The sequence below is a fragment of the Passer domesticus genome, chromosome 3, assembly GCF_036417665.1.
Source record: "Passer domesticus isolate bPasDom1 chromosome 3, bPasDom1.hap1, whole genome shotgun sequence".
NCBI lineage: Eukaryota > Metazoa > Chordata > Aves > Passeriformes > Passeridae > Passer > Passer domesticus.
In genome coordinates, this window is record NC_087476.1 from 66,110,327 (window position 1) to 66,129,058 (window position 18,732).

Here is an 18,732-nt window from a genome sequence, read left to right on the forward strand (position 1 = left end):
CTTAGTTGCACCCACCTGCATTTTTTTGTAAATGAACTTAGATCTAGCATTTTCTTTGTATGTTCCTAAGCTTTCCAGGTTCCTTTGCTCAAAACATTATACTTTTCACTTTTCAGATTCTATCGACTGTGCTCCTCTCTGAGCTTGTAAGAATAAATGCTTCAGCTCAGGCATTGGCATTGGCTGCACTGTCATAACATTTATTTGAATTTGCAGCATGAGGCACACCTTCAGATAACACAAATGAGCTTCTCCGTTGATAGCAGAGGACCTATGATGATTTACACCATGATTTCCTATGCATTAACTGTATTATCCTTAAAAAAAATTACCAAAATCATTCAGTAGGATGAATTCATTCTGAATGATGGGTTTTACTTGTTAATAAGAATGAAATAAACAGATTCAAAAGCTATTCACTATTAAGAGCACTTTTAAATTTCACTTTGATTTGCAGGTTTCTCTTCTTCATTTCTTGAGCACTAGATGAATTTTCTTTCTGTATCTGACAAATTGTTTATTATCCTGAATTGTTTATTATCCTGAACTTTGTATTATCTATTAGATGGTTTTCTCAAAGCGACACTTTAGTAGTTATTTGATTTTTTTTCAAAACACCTAATGAACACACAGGTGAAGCAAATTTTTCCACTAAATTGGTTGACTAAAATATAGCACAGCTTCTGTATTTCAGATGAGACTACAAATTTCTAGTAGTAATTATCATGAGTAGTCAGACCTTCACACACATTATCAGTGTAACATCCTATCACCTCTGTTGGGCTAGGTAGATTTGTGGTACATGCTGAAGTTGTGGGGCTTCAACTACACTGAAGCAATGTACTGACCATTTCTCTCACCACCTCCCACTCTCCCCAAATTCACAGCTGCACAAAAGCACTTATGTACATAAAAATTATTGTTATGTCTCAAAGTGAATAAATCTGCTTATCTTGGGACACTTGGCTGTATCGGAGCTGTTGGATTTGGAACTAATTCCCTACCCCTAGGGCCAGATATGAGCTTAGCAGCAACCTGTTTCTATGGTGGCACAAATGTAAAGTGAGTGACCCCAGGCCTGGTTCCAGCTTGCCCCATCTGGGTGACCAGAGCAGAGAGGTGAGTGGGCTGCCAACCTCTGATCCTGCCCAAGGGACTCATCCCAACCTGGAGCCCCTGTGGATGGAAACCAGGATCTCATCATGGGGTGCTCAGCCTAGCTACTGCTAGCCTAGCTACTCATAGCTACTGCATCCACATTACAGATTGTATAATATTAGGATTTCAATTTTAAAAAGAGAAAAATACCCCATTTATAAATATGGTCTATATATATTAGAAAGCCTATCTGTAACTCAGATAAAGTAATGCTTAACTTCTGCATTTGAGTAGCTTATGAAGGAAACTATTATGTTACATTTATTTTACATAAACCAGGCCAGACAGAGAGTTGGAAAGGCAGCTCTGGACTTGAGCTAACTCACAAAACCTCTATGTATCATCAGGTTCTGCTCTGGCAAGACAGTATGACACCATTATGTTTTCCTATAATTTTTGTAGCAGTTTGCATCATACATTTAAAGCAGTGCTCTAATTCACATAGAATGTTGTATCCAGTGCCAGAGGCAATTTTATAAAAAAAAAAAAAAGAAAGAAAAAAGGACGAGGGGGAGGAAGGGAGGAGGGGAGCAACAAGGAGAAGTTAGTTAAGTAGTTTAAATTTCCAGAAACACAAGTAGGAGGTTAAACATTGTACTAATTTACAGCACAAACAAGAGCATTGGAGCCATGTTGTGAGAACAGTTTTAAGTTCCTCATGTCACCAAGATAGAAATTATAGTGTAAATGAGCTAAGGCTGAAATCAGTTTGTGATTCCTTTTTCATTTAGGTGATTTTATGAGGCAAAAATCCTGAGCATACACCAGATAGGGACTGTGGTCGATGACAAGTCCCTAGAACCAGGGTTGTAGAACTTAGTCTTGCAGGAACACGCAGACCAGCATGGCTTGCTTTGCTAATGAGCACCAGGGCTGGCTGTGGCAGCTCTGAGAGGAGCTGCTGCTCAGTGCAGGGAGGTATCACTACCCTGGATTAAAATCTGCTCACTCCCTTAATCACATTTCATGCCCCAGTGGCCTTATTGAAATGGAGACAATAAAGGAAAAGACTTTGGGGATACCAACAAAGCACCTGCAGTGTGCTGCAGTGCAGGTATTAGCCTTAAATTTTCAGCTTGTTAGCTTAGGCCCTGGGAGCCGTGAGGCAGCAGAGGGACAGAGCTTTAGGCAGGCTCATTACCAATTATGTGACTGCAGGATTGGAGAAAGTTTGTAGTTACTGACTGCCTCTCTGTGGGCAGGGCAGAAATTCCTCCACTGGCTTCCCTAGGATGGCATCCATCAGCAAGTGCTGTGTGGGGATGAGAAAGGTTTTGTCCAATGCACAGCTTTTGAGCAGGGCATTTCTTTTGCTCTGTGTCCCACTGCCTCCAAATGCTAGTCACCTTTGTGTCAGTGCTCAGGGACAGCTCTGCATGTGCTAAATTCCAGAGCCAGCTGTCAGTGGCTGTAACTGGGCTCTCTGAAGGGAGGAGCAGCATTTGGTCACTGGGCAGTGCTTGACACTGACCTCTTCTGGCTGCTGATATGAGAGTTCAGGGTTTGTTTCAGACTTAATTTATTCTGACAAAGTTGATAGACTTCTCAGTTCACATTTTATGTTCATTCCTAAAATTTTATTTTCATAAGACGCACTGCCAGGTTATCCCAGTGCTTCCTCCTGGCTGTGGGATTTCAGTTACTACAGGGACTACAAGGAGGTAGGTTGGGCCAAAGGATTGGGCTGACAATGAAAGACAGGTATCATTTATTATTTCTCTCATAACCTCTTCCTCTGGTTAATTACCATTTTTGCTTAAAAAACCCCCAGTAACAGCATTATATATTAAATCTGTGCTCTGTGACCTGTCTAACACCACCAAGCTTGTTCAAATCACTGTATCACTCACCTCAGCAAGATTAAAAATCTTAATCAATTAATGTTCTTCCTCAGCTCATGGCCACTTGGAGAAGATAGCAGACTACCACTCTGGCATCCTGAAAGGACAAAACAGGGGATGAACTCTTAACAGATCTGTTTTATCAGAAAGGGCTCTTTCTCAAGCATTTTGCCTGACTGCATCTGAAGCCATTTTCCAACCTGTGGGTTCCTGGAGTTAACCTCATCAGAGCACATACTACTCAGCTTAACTATTTCATGTGCTATCAATTAGGGATTGTTATGCATAATATCTTCAAGGCTAAAAAAAAACAAAAAAAAATCAAACAACAAAAGAGACAAAGTTTCAGGCCCACAGGACTCCAAGGTGATTTAATACTCTATGCTCTTGATCTCAGGTTATAACTTCGCTGGTAAAAGGATCAGAGAGTTGCACAGTCTAACCTACCTTACACCAATGCAACAATAATTTTTCACCTCAGAAGCATTCAGACTCTGAGATATAAAGAAACCTTTTCTATACAACATCTAATATGTCATCTTCAGAATCCTGAAGTATGGAGAGAAGCCAACTGTTGTGGAGTACTCAGACTTGACACTGCTCCAAGGAAGTGAGATCCTCCAGGAACTGGCAAGAGCAGGACTGTTCCTGGCCTGAAACTGGACTTGGGTCCAGGGAACTCCTGGTCACAAGGAGGGACACGATTTTGGTCATATGGAGATACTTAACAATGAACAGTGAGCTGTATAACAAGTTATAGGCATGACCTACTGTTGGGCAGGCATTTTGAACCATTTTGAACCAGGTATTTTGAACCATAGTCTTAGACTTGGGTGCATCAGATCTTTTAAAGAATTTCAGGAAGTAACTATTAGGATCTCAAGTTGTTTTCCATCTTATTTAGTGTCTATAACAAAGAAAGAAAGCTGAAAGTGCCCCAAAGTCATGCAGCAAGTATGTTACAAATATCAATGGATGTATCAGAAGCAAAATTTTAATTACCAAAAATAGAAAAAGCTCTGCTCATGAAACTAATAAAAACTCACACCAAAAATATATTTACTTCTATTTCCCCTAAAATACAAAACACATAGATAAAGCTGTGGTGAAAATTGAGAAAAAGCATCTAAATTCAAAGTATGTTCTTACCTATAAACAAAAGCAAACCCAGCCTATGTGCTGATAGGATATCCAGGAATCTGAATATGTAGACTAGATGGGAGGATTTGGAGAAATAGTTAAGTGGAGTGTTACACTGGGTATACCCAAGTACAAACCTTAAGATCCCTTGAGACTCCTAGTTCACGTCTGTGCAGAAAGTGTGAAGTCTAAATGCTATGAGAAACTGACAGGAGAAAGGATAGAGTTAGAAAAGATAAATAAACACATGGTGGACATGAACTGGGTAATCATCCTACTGATAAAATGAAGAGCTACCACTTGGTGCCATCTCGTCCCTGTGCAATTGAACATCAGGTTTTCAATACCCCAGCTGTGACCTGGCTTGGTACCCTCTCTTGCCTTTGTATGGAAAACCATCCCTTCTTCCATTATCCCAGGCAGATTATTTTGATCTTGACCTTCTCCAATGGATGTTTCCTTCAAAGAGGAGATGGAAATCACTTAGTGAGTGGTGAGCACACAGTCAGGATTGTCTTTGTTGCTTTGCACAAGTGAGACGACTCCTTCTCTCACTGAGACTCAGTTCAGGTCTGAGCTTTTCCAGACCCATCTTTGTTTTTGTCTAAATGTCAATTAATGATATTCAAGATGGCTGCTCTTTATTCCAGCATAACAAGTACTCTTCTTGCATTTTAATGATTAATTCTTCCTGAATGTGTCAAACTCAGTGTGACACCCTGCCAGCCATCCAGCAAGACAGAGCCCAGGTATTTCTATGGCAGCCTCAGGACTCCATCTCAAAATGTGACTCATTAACGGGCTAGCAGTGCCTGGACATAGCAAGAAGAACAAATAGAGGGAAAGAGCTAGAACAATAATCTGAGGCAAATAATCCATGGATCTTGTTAAATGGATTCCACAGAGAACCACTGCAGCCCTAAATCTTTTTATCATGAGGCCACTGGGGCCATGAGCAGTAAGGTCTGGCAAGCTGAGGCAAGCAGGACCAGCTCTTCCTGAGGAGCTAGATGCTACCAGACAAATCTAGATGAAATAATTTGCTCACATTAGGACATTGCAGTCCCAGGACAGTTTAATTGTGGCCATTGACTTGAGACTATTGAGAGTGCTACAGAAGAAAGAAGTAAGAGAAGAATTTGAGAGTGAGGGAGAGGGAAATGAACTAAATAGGAGCAAGACTTGAAAACAGAGCTAGTGAGCTCCTTAAAATAGCTGTGCTTGCCTTTGATGTAAAATACAAAATCTTGGAAATAAAATGAGATAGAGAAGAAACAGATGGTGTAAGGAGGGATTCAAAAGTGAGGTGATGCACCAGAACTAGATATGAAGAAATAAATGATGCAGAAGTGCACGTAGCACAACAGGCAGGAGATAATCATAACATCTTTTTAGAAAAGCCCTTTGCAGTAACTGTAAGCTGCAGCATCAGCAAAATACGAGAGCACTTGACTTATTTTCCTCTCTACAAGAAGATACTTGTTTTGAAGTTAAAGTAGACCAAATGTGTTTCTGTGTGAAGAGTTTGTAGTTCTTGGCATGTTAAACATTACTTTAAAAAACTTTCACACCTAAGAGTTATACTCATTTGCTTATCTTTACAACACATAAAAAAAAAAAAAGAAAAAAAGAAAAAAAAAAAGAGAAAGTCATACCATAGCTTATTTTATCAAAACAGAAATGGTTCTAAACCTTCATTCTTATATTTTCATTGATCACCATAATATAGACATTTCCTTCTTCAGTTGGGAAAATAGCTTTCTTATCTCTTAGGTTAAAGCTCTAAATCAAAACAGCTCCAGGTCCTACCAATTATATGCTTTGAGGAGTTATGAATTTTTTAGATTGGCCCTTTCATATGCCCCAGTTCCCACAGAGGTGGTGAGTCACAGGTCCTGCATTTGGAGTCTGGAGCTGGAGATGAGCTTCCCAGCTTGGATCCACCTAAAATCCTTTTTTTTTCTCCAGGAGTACTTACTGCTCGACAGAAAATGACACATTGTCATGTATATTTCTTTTCTGTTTTGACAGATTTACAACACTATATGTCTTGTACCAGTCTCTTCCAGCTATGACAAAGTCAGTCAATATGGGGTTTTTTTTATAAAATTCAAGTGGCAATTATTTACTCCTTAAAAAAGAGAACCATGAGAGTCTGAGCAAGGAAAGCAAAATGCTTAGAACAATACTGCAATACTGTAGGGGAAGCAATCTCCTCTGGAGTGTGCAGTAGCAGGAGGTGAGGCTGCTGTGCCAGCCTCCCCTTCACTTTGTCTCCCATCTGCATGGCAATCTCAGGGTCTGAAATGTAATTCTTTGTTTGCTGCTGGCCCATGAGGGATGAAACACTGAGATAAGGCTGCTTCGAATAAATCATCTCAGAATTTTTCTCTGTCTCTGGTTTCCACCCAGATGATGTATTTTAGAATTTGTGAACCATCTCTACTGCCTGACCTGCAATTAAACAGTTGCTTGGTCCTCTAAAGCACTGCTCAGCTCCCTGTCCCACCAGCTGCTCACAAGCTGCCACTCAGCTGTGAGTGCCTCTCCCTTCAAGGCTACAGGGAAATGCAAAACTCCACAGCTCCTCAGCGTGGGACCGGACCCTCACTCAGCCAAAGTGCCCAGTGTTTTGGTGGGACCCAGCCTGTATGAGGAGTCAGAGGCTTTGACTCACCATGGTCATGCTGCTGCTTGTTCCTCCTCCCACAAAAACCAACTGTTTTCAGTCCCAGAATTTTAGCCCGGTTTGTAAATAACAGTCACCCGGGAAGAAGCGTGTTTACCTCCCACCTGATAGAGGCCCTGGGAGTCCTTCATTTCTCTGTTAGCTAATCTGTTTCTAAGGGAAAGAGGGAATAGAAGGGAAAGGAGGGGTTAGCAACAATTTATCTCTCTACCCAGTTTGCCAAAGGCTATGACTGTGGATTGTTTTTCTTCCAACAGCTTGAAAATATTTCCTAAAAGCTGCAAATTACACTTAATTAAATCTTTTTCTGTGACTTTTTTCCTGTGTTTTTTTCTTCCCCCTTGCAAAATGGTGAGCAAACCTAGATACCAAATGACAGCTCAAGTCCTGAAACCACAGGTGGCTCACCCAGAGCCCGTCCCGCAGGCTAGCCTTTCCAGGTTGGCTGTAGGATGGATAACCAACATCACTTTTTGATGAAAATCATAGTGTTGTTTTCTCATGTAGTATTTCTGGGAGGACATTAAAAATTAGAGGGGGGAGGCTTACTAATGAGGCAAAGGAATCAGTATTTTTGTAGGCTTGTTTGTTTATACTGCCCATGTCTTTGTAATGTAAATGCAAATAAACCATCTTTATTTTATTCATAGTTCTAATGGAAAGTCTGTGTCATGGTCTGAACCAGGTGGAAGACAAGATCCAAAGGGGGAACATACGTGGCACAGACTCTCAGTGCATGTGAAGAACCAGGAGACAGGGTGCAATCAAACAGCGGTGATCAAGCCCCTCACTAAAGACTACCACGGCCAAAGTCTGACTTTTACCGACATCAGCACTAAGACTCTGTACAATGTGGAGGAAGAAGACAGAGAGCCCGTTCACCTCAACCAGTCCAGCAGTCCTTCCATGGTGGTGCACAGGCGGGTGGCCACGACCCCCCCGCTGCAGGCCACGGCGGAGGAAACCCAGCTCTTCTTGCCTGAGCAGTCCCCCAAGACCCTGCCCCTGCAGCCGCAGTCTCTCATGGACCAGCTGCAAGGAGTGGTCAACAAGTTTGCCGCAGGCATCCCCGACTTCAACGCCGTGCTCCCCGCTCCCGGCCCAGGGAATGGCGTGCGGCCGCCCTGCCCACCCCCGCCACCGCAGCAGCCGCCCCTGCAGCCTTTCCCGGCGGCTGCCTTCAGCCAGGAGCCCCTGTCTCCCCCGGCTGAGGAAGCCGAGAGTGAGAAGGTGAAGCTCATTCAGGGATACGTGTATGAAAAGAACACAGAGGAGGAGGAGGAGGACGAGGAGCCGGCAACCAGCAAACTGACTCTAGAAGACTCTCCGGCGCTGACGCCCCCGTCCCCTTTCCGGGATTCGGTGGCTTCGGGCAGCTCCGTGCCCAGCTCCCCCGTGTCGGAGTCGGTGCTCTGCACACCCCCAGATGTGACCTACGCCTCTGTCATCCTGAGGGATTATAAGCAAAGCTCGTCCACCCTGTAGATGCTGCAAGAGACAAGACGGGAAGGACTTTGGCAGCTGCCCGTTGGGAGGACTTGCGGAGACAAGACTCCCAGGGCTGCGGGAGCGAGAGCAGAGAGCAAAGTGACAAATGACAGGGCGAAAATTTCATCCTGCACTTAAATAACTAAAATCAAACAAAAAGAAAATAAAAAATACATTCTGAGGGCTCAAGATTCTCTATCTGTTAAAAATAAAAGTACTTTGGGAAAATGTTAGGAAACCATAACAAAGCACAAACTAAAGGAACAACTTCTATAGCAAAAAAAAAAAAAATTAAAATAATAAACACGCAGGAAAAAAAAAAAATCACACTTAGTCACACCCTTTCTTGGCAATGCTTGAAAAGGACTCTGGGAAGTGCGACCTGGAGAAGTCATTAGCACACCTCATGACTGCTGTCTGTCTGCTATGGAAGTAACACACCTAGGAGCTGGAAGGGCAGAGTGTGGTGCAGGGGAACAAAGCTACTTGTATATGAGACATATATGCATACATATTTTTTTCCTGGTTTCTACAGGTAGTATAACTGTGGAACTTTATTTTGGGGAGAGGAGATGAGGTAATGTGAAAGCACATGGCTCTTACTGACTCCTATCTGAACTATTTGTTCTTCATACTAGGCTGCTTTTTGGGGGTTTTGGGCTTCTTTCAATGCTGATTGTGAACAGAGCAAGAAATATGATCAAGTTAAGACTCAAGAGGTTTCTGAAGAAAGCCTTGCCATAGTACTTGTAATATGATAAGGACTTAGAAAAACTGCCCTTTTGTATAAGGTTGCAAACCATGTGGCTAAACTGTTACACAACATTTCCTGTAGCAGAACAATATTTATTGACTATCTTTCCATAAAACAACGTATTTTGCCATGCCATTGCATCATTCCTTTGTGTTACTTTGGAATCAAATGCATTGAGAAATAGCTGTTTACTTAGAGCAACAACTGTTAGTCTGGAAGAAGGGCAATTCCACACTGGGGGCTATGGAGCCTCCAGGCCAGAGAGTGAGCGTACGTTTGTGTATCTGTATGCGTGGGTACGGTGTGTGTGAAGAGTAATGTCCAATAACTACCACTGGAAGATTGTCTTATATACTATGAATATTTTTATGTTTAAATCATGTTTTTATATCGCCTTGGTACAAATATTCGATAGATCTTTGAAGGTTTGTATGCTGTGCTGACACATCCTTTTTTTCATATACAAGCTGAGACAGTCATTACCCTTATAATAGGGTGCTTTGTTTTGCAGATATTTTATGAAGTAGACATATGATATTAATGACTAGTGCATTGAGAACTTACTATTTTACATGTTTTGCAGCAAGCGTGGCTAACCAGAAAAAAAAAAAAATAGAAAAAAAAGGTCTGTTTTAGAACTCTTGCAGGTGAGAGACAGGAAAAGCAATCCAACTATTTCACTGCTTCAGATAATTTAAAATAAAATCATGTCAGGACAGGAAATTTCATCAGTGCTTAATGTGTGCATAAATTCGCAGGTTTTGTTATTGACAGTCCTTTTAAACCCTCTATGATGTTTAATTGCATGTGTTTTCCTTATGCTTTCACTTCTTGCATTTGATATACAATACAGCTTAAAGGTCACTTCCAGGCAGCTGTAGTTCTGTCATTTTTTTCTTCCTCCTCTATCTTTCATGTGTTTCCTAGAGATGGGCCTAATCCAAAGCTCCCTAATGACTGTCATGATAAAAGTCGAGGTGAAATTGCTGTGGCCTGAACTTAATTATAGTCATGATTACCCTATTTATAAATTTGCTTATTGTACATACACAGATCAGGATTTTAGCTGCTATCATCTTTGCTTGTGCTGCTGAATTCAGCTGAGGATGACAATCTTTCCCACAGATCCACACTTTATTTCAAAAAATATTTTAAAGGAATGTCTTCCTGTTAATCTAGTTGCAAACCTTGATTTTAACCATGCTTCTTTTGAATATTCTACTAGATTTTTTTCTGAATTAATCATAATTCTAGTATTTTTCTTTCTTTTCACTTGAATTTTAAGAAGTCCTGCTTGTTATCAATTCATCTCTGAAGATCAAAATCTCATCGTTTTTTCCTAATTATGCAGTGCTGGTGTTTGAATGTTTGGCTCATATTCAAAACCAGAGAGTCTTTTTGTTTCTCATCCTCTTTTCACAATATTTGCTCCTTTCAGTATTACTTGTGGCCAATTGCAATCATCGTCCTGATGCGGAAAGAATGAAATGACTTTGCCCAAAGACAAGTTTTTGTCAGTATATTGATGTCTCTATAATGAATTGGAGACACCTGAGGGTTAGTTGGTTGATTTTTTGTTCTGCCTGGGGCTTTTAGGGGCATATTTTCTGTTGCTGTTTCTTTTATTTAAAATTCTGATTACTCCTCAAAGCAGCAAGAAAAATGCCATATCTTCTTTGCTGATCACTGCACTGGCAATGAATTCTATCTTCTAATAATTGTAGTATAAGATCTGCTGTGCTGTTTCCAAAAACATACGTTGTCAGTAGCACGGAGCTGATACTAAGAAGCCAGTTTTTGAAGATCTGAGAGAGATAAGAAAAAGAAATACAGCAGATTTGTATAGACGAGGAGACGGCAATGTGGCAAGGTACTATACTGTTTTCATATCTTTTTTGAACATATTAAGCACTGATTTTATTACTGCAATGTAATTATATCATGAGTAGGAGTTCTCTGAAATTCAGTATATTAGCTTTTAGTTTGTAATTGTTAAAACTGGAAACATACACATACGTAAATATATCTAAAGAGCAAGAACTCACCTTGTGTATGCAGCTGTATGAGCTACAAAGCTTTCTGTAGAAGTTCTTTCTTTTGCTCTGTCAAATGCTTGATGAAAACTGCCTTTTTGTCAAAATGATCTTGAAAATGCTGTAAAATAAATATTTTCTATTTATTATTTAAAAATAGAATGCCGCAATTTTTAATTTTTTGTTTCTTGAGTAGAAAATAATCACGTATAGTAATTGTTCCAGGGCTTTTCAGCATCATAAATATGAGATGGTGGGATATTTAAATGGAGGTAGGTATTGATTAAATTGTGTCATGAAAGTGAAATGGTCGAGGTTGGAGGATTTTTGCTTAGGTAAAAACCCACAGATTCCTGGCTTCCTAATAAAATTCAGAACAACTGTAACTATGCATTCGGGCACACAAGTTGTAGAAAAGAATTCAATGGGAAATGACAGGAAATTTTGCTTCCCAAGGACATGGGAAAACACCAGCCCTTCTCTGAAAATTGTCTTTGAGATGTCTGCTTCTCCCATCAGGAAAACTGCAATATGCTTTCTTGACAGCTGTAAATGACAGGCATTGACCCACCCTGGCATTTTGTGCCCTACCTTTACTGCTTCTGGATACAGCAAAGTACTGGGACTCCTGACTCCTGCTCTGCAACTCACAAACACTGTGGCTTTTTGGTGTCTCCTGAACTGCTCTGTGCCTCAGCAAGATGCTTTTTTGGAGTGCTGCTGGGATTGTTAGAAACAAGTGGCACTAAACATAGAAAATCTAGATTATTTTGTCTTTACACTTGTGAATAGGCTTGTGGCTCCTTTGTTTGGATCTGGCCTTGCAAGAGCCCATGTCTGAGGAGTCAGTCCACCTACAACTACTGCAATGCAGGAGTACAGACAGTGACATTTCATTCTGTGGTAAGTACCAAAAGTTTGGTCTCTTTGTTCATAGAGCTTTTCTTTTTCCTTATCCCTTTTTATTTTTGTTTTCAAAATCTTTTCTGTCTATGTGTTAGTAAAAGTTCTGCTGACCATGTGTATTCAATTGCAACAACATCCTCAGAGAAACACAGCACTCATCCCCAGATCACCCAGTGCAATGTGGCACAAGCTGCTGAAAAAAAAAACCAAAACAACATCTAAAGCAATTTTTCACTGGCTAAATGGATGGCTGGACCAGAACCACAGAGCCGCAAAGCACATTTGAGATTTAGTCTCCATCCTTCTGTCAAAGACAGAGTGTTGGCAGCTCCACGAGCCCATCCCATGCCTCTCTGCCCAAGCTCTGCTCAATAACATGGGTCTCCAGACTGGTGTCAGGTACACTTTGCATGGAGTAAATGGCTACCAAAAAAAGGCAGAAAAAGAAAATTTGGCCCCTGGGCTTGTATTCATCACTCTTTAGACAAAAACAGGGGAGCAGCTTGCTAATATCTGTTCTACACAAGGTCTGAGTGACTTAAAAATGCTTCTTATATGGGAGTGGGAAAAGTGTGGGTTTGCAGATTGCATTGTTGTGGTCGTTTTTTTTCCCAAATAAATGAGTCACTAGACACTTGGCAAGTGTCTGTCTGCAAATCATTGGGAAGGAGAAGCAGACACTGTAGCCTATTTTTATCTGTGTAAGATTTCCAAAGGGATAATAACAAAAGAGAATATAAGAAATGCCACACTGCCAAGTGCATGGTAATACCACAGGCCCCATATCTGGATCTGGACTCAAATTTTGGCAAACCCTGCAAGCTCCCAAGCAGAGATGGTAGAAGAGGGCAGGAGTGGCTGGTTGTCATTTCCAGTACTACAGGTAAATTGTATCCTACTAAAATAAAAAGCAAGCTATTCTTTGCCTTTAATTCAACCTCCAGATCACACAAAATGGGACTGCTCCCCCAAGAGAGCAGGTCACTCTTTGGTACCAAGTAAGAGCATGTGTTTTCTGCTTGGTTTCACTGTGGGCGTAAGCAATGTATCTCTACAAAAGTAAAATCTCGTTGTGAGTTGTGGGTTTCCATAACCAAAAGGCCTCTAGGTAGGTGGAGAAGCAGCTGGCACAGATACCAGTGCAGACAGATAAAAGTTTAGGAGTGGTATGTATCTATGACATTTAATCCACCCACTTTATTTATTGCACACCGTGCAATGTGTAGGTGGCATGAGATCCATTCCCCCACCTACTCCACGGTATGGTGTGTGGGACTCCTACCTCCCCGTGCTGCTCTGAGGCTGAACCAGGAACAGATCTGCAAGACCTCCCTCCTGGACAGATGGTGTTCCTGGAGGACTGGCTCAGGGCAGGCCAGTGTCTGGTCAGCTCCCTGTTTTCCTAACACGGATTGTCTTTGCAATGCACTGAGTGTATTTTCCTTGCAAGCGTCACCTAGAGACGGGGAATTTCAGTGCTTTGGAATACCTCAAAATAAGTCAATAGCCTGCTGTTTCCCCAGCTGCCCTCCAACAGCCCGTGGTGAGGTGTCTCCCACAGCTAAACACAGCCATAATCCAGGCTCTGAGGGTCCATCACTCTCCAGGTGCCAGCAGCCCAGTGCTGGTGGTACAGGTACAGCCCCGAGCAGGTGCTTGGTGGGAGTTTCACACTGTTGCTCCTGAGCTGCTGGCACTCAGAGGTCTGAGTGACACTGAGGGCCTGCTGTTGCCTTCACTGCTCTCAATGACACCGGGAAAGAGATAGAGCAAAAGAAAGGCAACAACTTGCCTTGATCTCTCTCACAAGAAAGGCAGGCAGGACTGTGCCGTGGAGCCAGCAGCGTGTCCCTTCTGGCTTCTGACAAAGTCCTGACAGCTCCTGTGATTTGCATCTCAACAGACATAAGGAGCTGGCTCTTCATTCTTTAGCTAGTCGTGTTAGGTAACACTTCAATAGACAAACTGAAAAATTATCAAGGCAAAATGCTTAAATACCACGACTGGGAGTAATGTCTTTCATGGAAGCTGAATCTGAGCAACGTTTTCAAAAATGTATGGTATAGGAGTTTTTTAATATATCTTTTAGACTTGAAAATGCACTGACAAATCAATGTCATTTTATTTGGGGAGGGAGGCAAGAATGAGTGTGTTTTCCTGGGATGTGTTATACATGTTTTGTTTGAACACTTAAACAGAACAATTAAACTGTATTTTAATTTGGCAGGCACATTGGTAATTATTCGGATTTTTTGCTGGTTTGTTTTGTGGTTTTTTGGTTTTTTTTTTTGGGGGGGGGGAGTTGGATTTATGTTTTTTCTTTTCTGTTTAAAAATAATGCCTAGAATACTTAGCAAGGTTATTAACTGTGCCAGGATTTTCATGGGCATCTGTGTGATGCTAATTTAGAAACCGAAGCCTCTAAGTGCCAAGATCCTCAATGTGTGTGAATCAGTGTTGAGTCCTGAATTATGTCATTTTCCTTGAGAAGCTGGCGGAGTACCTGTGCTGTTAACTTTTGAGTTTCTTCAAGACTCATTTCCCACCCCAAGCTCCATTCTGCAATTGTGAGGATGTTGTTCTTATCTCTGTTTTTGAAGCTGCTGTTGCTCATTGCTCTTATCATTTGATGCGATGCCTTTGAACCAGCCTTGGCACAATTACAGGGGGAGGTGCCCATCAGGCTGCAGCTCCCCAGTAGTGCCAAGAGATTTTCCTTCTGAGTTCTATTTCCCCTTTTGAGAGGTGGCTATGCTGCATGCCCTTCAGTGTGCTTTTTGTGCTTGGGTAATGTGGTTGTGGACTTTAAAAACAAGAAAATGAGAAAGTTTTGCCCTCCTGTTGTCCCTGACATCAGGATTTACCCAGATGTGTGTATCCAGTGCTCTTCTGGGGTAATCTGGCACAAATGCTGTTGGGCATCAATTTGGTGCATCACTGCATCACCCTCAGCTCTGACCCCAGTTCAGCTCTTGATTCTTTCCATGACTTCAGGATGTTCATCTACCCAAGGGTATTTCAAAGTTGCATAAGGGTTCCAGTTTACAATGGACAGTTTACAAGTGAAAACTGGGCATAGAAATCCTTTAGATATGTTTAAAAACTCAGCTGGTCTTTCCTTTCAACTCAGGCCTGGACACAGGAGAAGGTTGTATAAATAAAAGAAGATTTTCACAGTCCTTTTATTCTCTTTCTCACCTTGATCTCAATGCCAGTTTATTCCTGCTCATTTTTACTCAGCCTCTTTTTATAGCATACATGGCATAGCTGTGGAAGTGGCACCATACAGTTCAATAATTTTGTCTTTGGCAATTTTCCTTATTTACAGTTATCTCATGATCACTGTTAAAGGAAGATTTGTAATGTCTGTGCAAGCTCATGGAATAAAAAAGCACACAATGAGAAGGAAAAACAGTCACATCAGCTGGGGCAAGCTTAGATGCTGCAGCCATAAAAATCATCAAATGAGACCAGAGTCCACAACATAGTTAACCCTCAGGAGGACAGAAATGCTGGCAGGTCTAAGGAGAACTAATTTTCCTAGCAAGACCCAAGCTTTGAGTCCCAGCTGCAGAATAACGCTGTGCTGTCAGATTGCAATACCACCATTTGCAAAGCACTCTGAGCCTTTTCCTTCTTAGTGCTGGGTTGTTTGTTTGTTTAAGATAGATAGATAAGATAGATATATAACCATCTTCAGTGATTTCTGTGCACAGACCTTTCCCCAGCACGTAAAAAACATTCCAAACCTTTCTCTCCTTAATGCTGTTTTTAAGATAAGCTTCATTAGCTTCCATGCAAGGCATACCCTGGCCATGGCAGGCTGGGCAGGGGGCACTGCTGGAGCAGGATCAGGACCCAGGTAGCAAAAGCTTTCTTGCACAGTGTTCTGCTTTTAGACATTTGTGTTGTTTGTGTTTCCCTTCTGCATTTAGAGCCGTCTGAGCCTCAGCACCTCTGCTCATAGCAGCGTGAACAACACACAACTGGCAAAAACAGCACAGCAAGCAGTATTTACTTGCTCCGTTGCTAGGACTATCCCTTACCTATGTGCTCCATCTTCCTGTCACAAACAGCTTGTCACCTGTGACACAAACGAGCAAGCCTGACTGAAGAAAAGGGGAGACAAACACTTTCTGTGCAAAGGCCTCTTGGTGCTAAAGGCAGAGAACACTGATTTAGACATATCCCACAGGAGAGTCCCCTACGTGCACAGAAGACAAGGTGCCCACACTGTCACACTGGTTGAGGATGAGAGACAGGGCAGATGGAGCCCTCTCAAGTGCTGTTCACAAGTGCTGTTCACCAAGACAATCAAGATCTATGTGTGATCAGTTTGGGACAGAGAGCTTTGAAAAGGGTAAGGATGGAAGTTCCCCCTTGACATCCTCCTCCAAGAGACTCAGGTCACAGGGTCTGTGTGAATGTAGGACTTCTTCCTGCTGTGTCTGGGAAAGTCTACAGCCCACCAAGGCTCAGTGTCCCTTCAGCTTCAGACCTTCCTGAGCTCCAGCCCTGGCTCTTCACACTTGTTATTCTCCTTCCACAGGGGAAGATGCCTGCAGGGAGCTGCATGACTCTGGCTGTTTTCTTTGCTTACTCCAGAGGTCTCTGCTGATGCATTATCACTTGGCTTCTAAGCAAAATGCAAGCTGAAATGGGAACCAGTGTTTGTCCCTGTGGGCACAGGAGGCAGAGGGTGGTCTGCTGTCCCTGTCCTGGCTGGGAAGGGAGAGCAATGGTGCCAATACCCAACCACGTAGGTATTGCACGTGCAGAACATGATAGAAACAAAGGGAGAGGAGCTGCTGAAAGGCCTCTGTGAGTTGTTTCACTCTGTTGTCCATGAAATCCTGGCCAAATCATGAAGATCCAGAGTTCTGACTGGGCTGGATGAGAGAAGTAGTGCGTGCTGTCCATTAGATCTCTATGTCTTGCTCCTTATAGCCCAAGCTCAGACATCCCTGTCAGCTGGGGATTCTCTGTGGGTTTGTACTCACTGTCACAGAGGCAAGGACAACAGAAGGACACAGAAGAAAATGAGCCCAATTAGATAACAAGTGCATCTGTCAGCAAGAAAAGCTAATTCTTAAAAGAGCTACAAGACTTCATAGCTGAGATGTTACAAGTTTTTCTTCTACTACTGTGCCAGGCTCAGTCCAGCCAAAAGCTAGGAGTAATTCTTAGCAAGTCTTTTCATGAAGAAATTAAAAAACTCATAGTTGTAGTGACACCATGACAAAAATTTCTCCATCTTCTGCTTTTCTGAGAAATTCTGAACCCTTTAAAAAAAATTTAAGTGGTACTCTAACACCCAAGTTTCACAAGGATGGTTAATGTCAAATGACCAAGCCAGAGGAATAAGGATCTAGCTCTTCATATAAAAGTTACAGGATATAGTGGTAAAAAGTCTTTTTCCTCTTTAATCCATATTTGAAAGTATAACTGCATCTGTAGAATAATTCAAAGGAAACTTGCATTATTTCCTACCAGGAAAGGTTCACTCAATCAATGAAATATTAATTTTATTTTTTAGTTTACCATGGTATAAAAAATAAGCCTCCTGCAAACCACTGAGTATGTATAGAAATTGTGTCACAGCTGCGGGGCATGTTATGTCCTACCTGACCTAAAGAAGAAGAGGGAGAGGATTCTTCAATGACGAGTATTTTTCCAAACACACTTGGTCATGTTTTCTTCTCTATAAAAGCAACTACATGTAAATATTCAGTATGTAGGCTTTCCATGCTACCTAACACATGATGTGTTCACCTAAAGCCTGATGCTTGGTCATCCAGTCAGGTCAGTTTTGCTAACTATTCCAAAAGCTCTCTCTCTTGCAGGGAACTCATACCTGCCATGAGTGGCTAACATGCAGTTATCAAGGTTAAGACAAAGAAAGAGTCTTCAACAGAAGGCTGGGGACTTCCTTTATTTTGAGAGGAAAGCCCTGCATAAAACCAAAAAAAAGTTACACTTTGCACCATATCTTTGCAAAACGACTGAACTACATTCATCTTCATCATTGACAATCACAACAAGCAATGGTGAAAAGGTACTTACTGGTTTTAATCTAATAATAAGAGACATGAGTCCAATTTTCAATTGCTGGTAAACCGAACTTTAATTGGAACACAGGGACTAAACAAATTTACCTTCTCATGCCTACTGAAACACTGAAGTTAGTCAAGAGAGATTTAAGCCTCATAAACCTCTGCATTTTCTGTCACAATTGCCTCTGAGATTTTTTAAACTGATGGCATGGCATCTTACAGAATATGTCTTTACACTTGAGCAGCTTCGCCCCAGGTCCTTTCTGCCTTTGATATTCATGTCTTTATTCATCCCAGTACAAGACACTGCAACTCTTCAAAGGCATCTGGAAGGCTACAAGCACTCCTTTCCTAGAGCTTTACAGAGCATAAATAGTTATGGATTCAGTCTGTCTGTAATGTGGTGTGTTTGTGTGGGATGTAGCACTGTCCTCCCCATTTGGCAGGTGAGGAGGCTGACACATCGTATACTAACACCAACATTTGCAAATATTTTCCTGAAGCTAAACACTAAGTTCTTATTTTGACATTTAAAGAAAAAAAATAGCCTGTTTCAGTTCTTGTCTTCTCCTGAAATTAATGGCAGCTACAGATATTAAGCACATATATTTATAAAATGTGACCTGTTGATCTCACTTCTAATGGTTTTATGTACTCTTCTGCAAAAATG

General features: G+C 41.7%; 1 protein-coding gene across 8 annotated transcripts in view; it reads left to right on the top strand.

Moving 5' to 3' along the window:
* GRM1 (glutamate metabotropic receptor 1) overlaps nt 1-11,265 on the top strand; it is a 182,013-nt gene extending 170,748 nt beyond the window's left edge. For 3 of the 8 annotated variants that reach the window (XM_064413636.1, XM_064413638.1, XM_064413637.1), the window contains exon 9: nt 7,479-11,265. In XM_064413636.1, coding sequence (XP_064269706.1) covers nt 7,479-8,313 — 835 coding nt within the window. In that variant the 3' untranslated portion in view covers nt 8,314-11,265. The remainder of the gene's footprint in view (nt 1-7,478) is intronic. The other 5 variants (XM_064413641.1, XM_064413643.1, XM_064413640.1 and 2 more) reach the window with 3 other exon arrangements.
* The last annotated feature ends 7,467 nt before the right edge of the window (nt 11,266-18,732 follow it).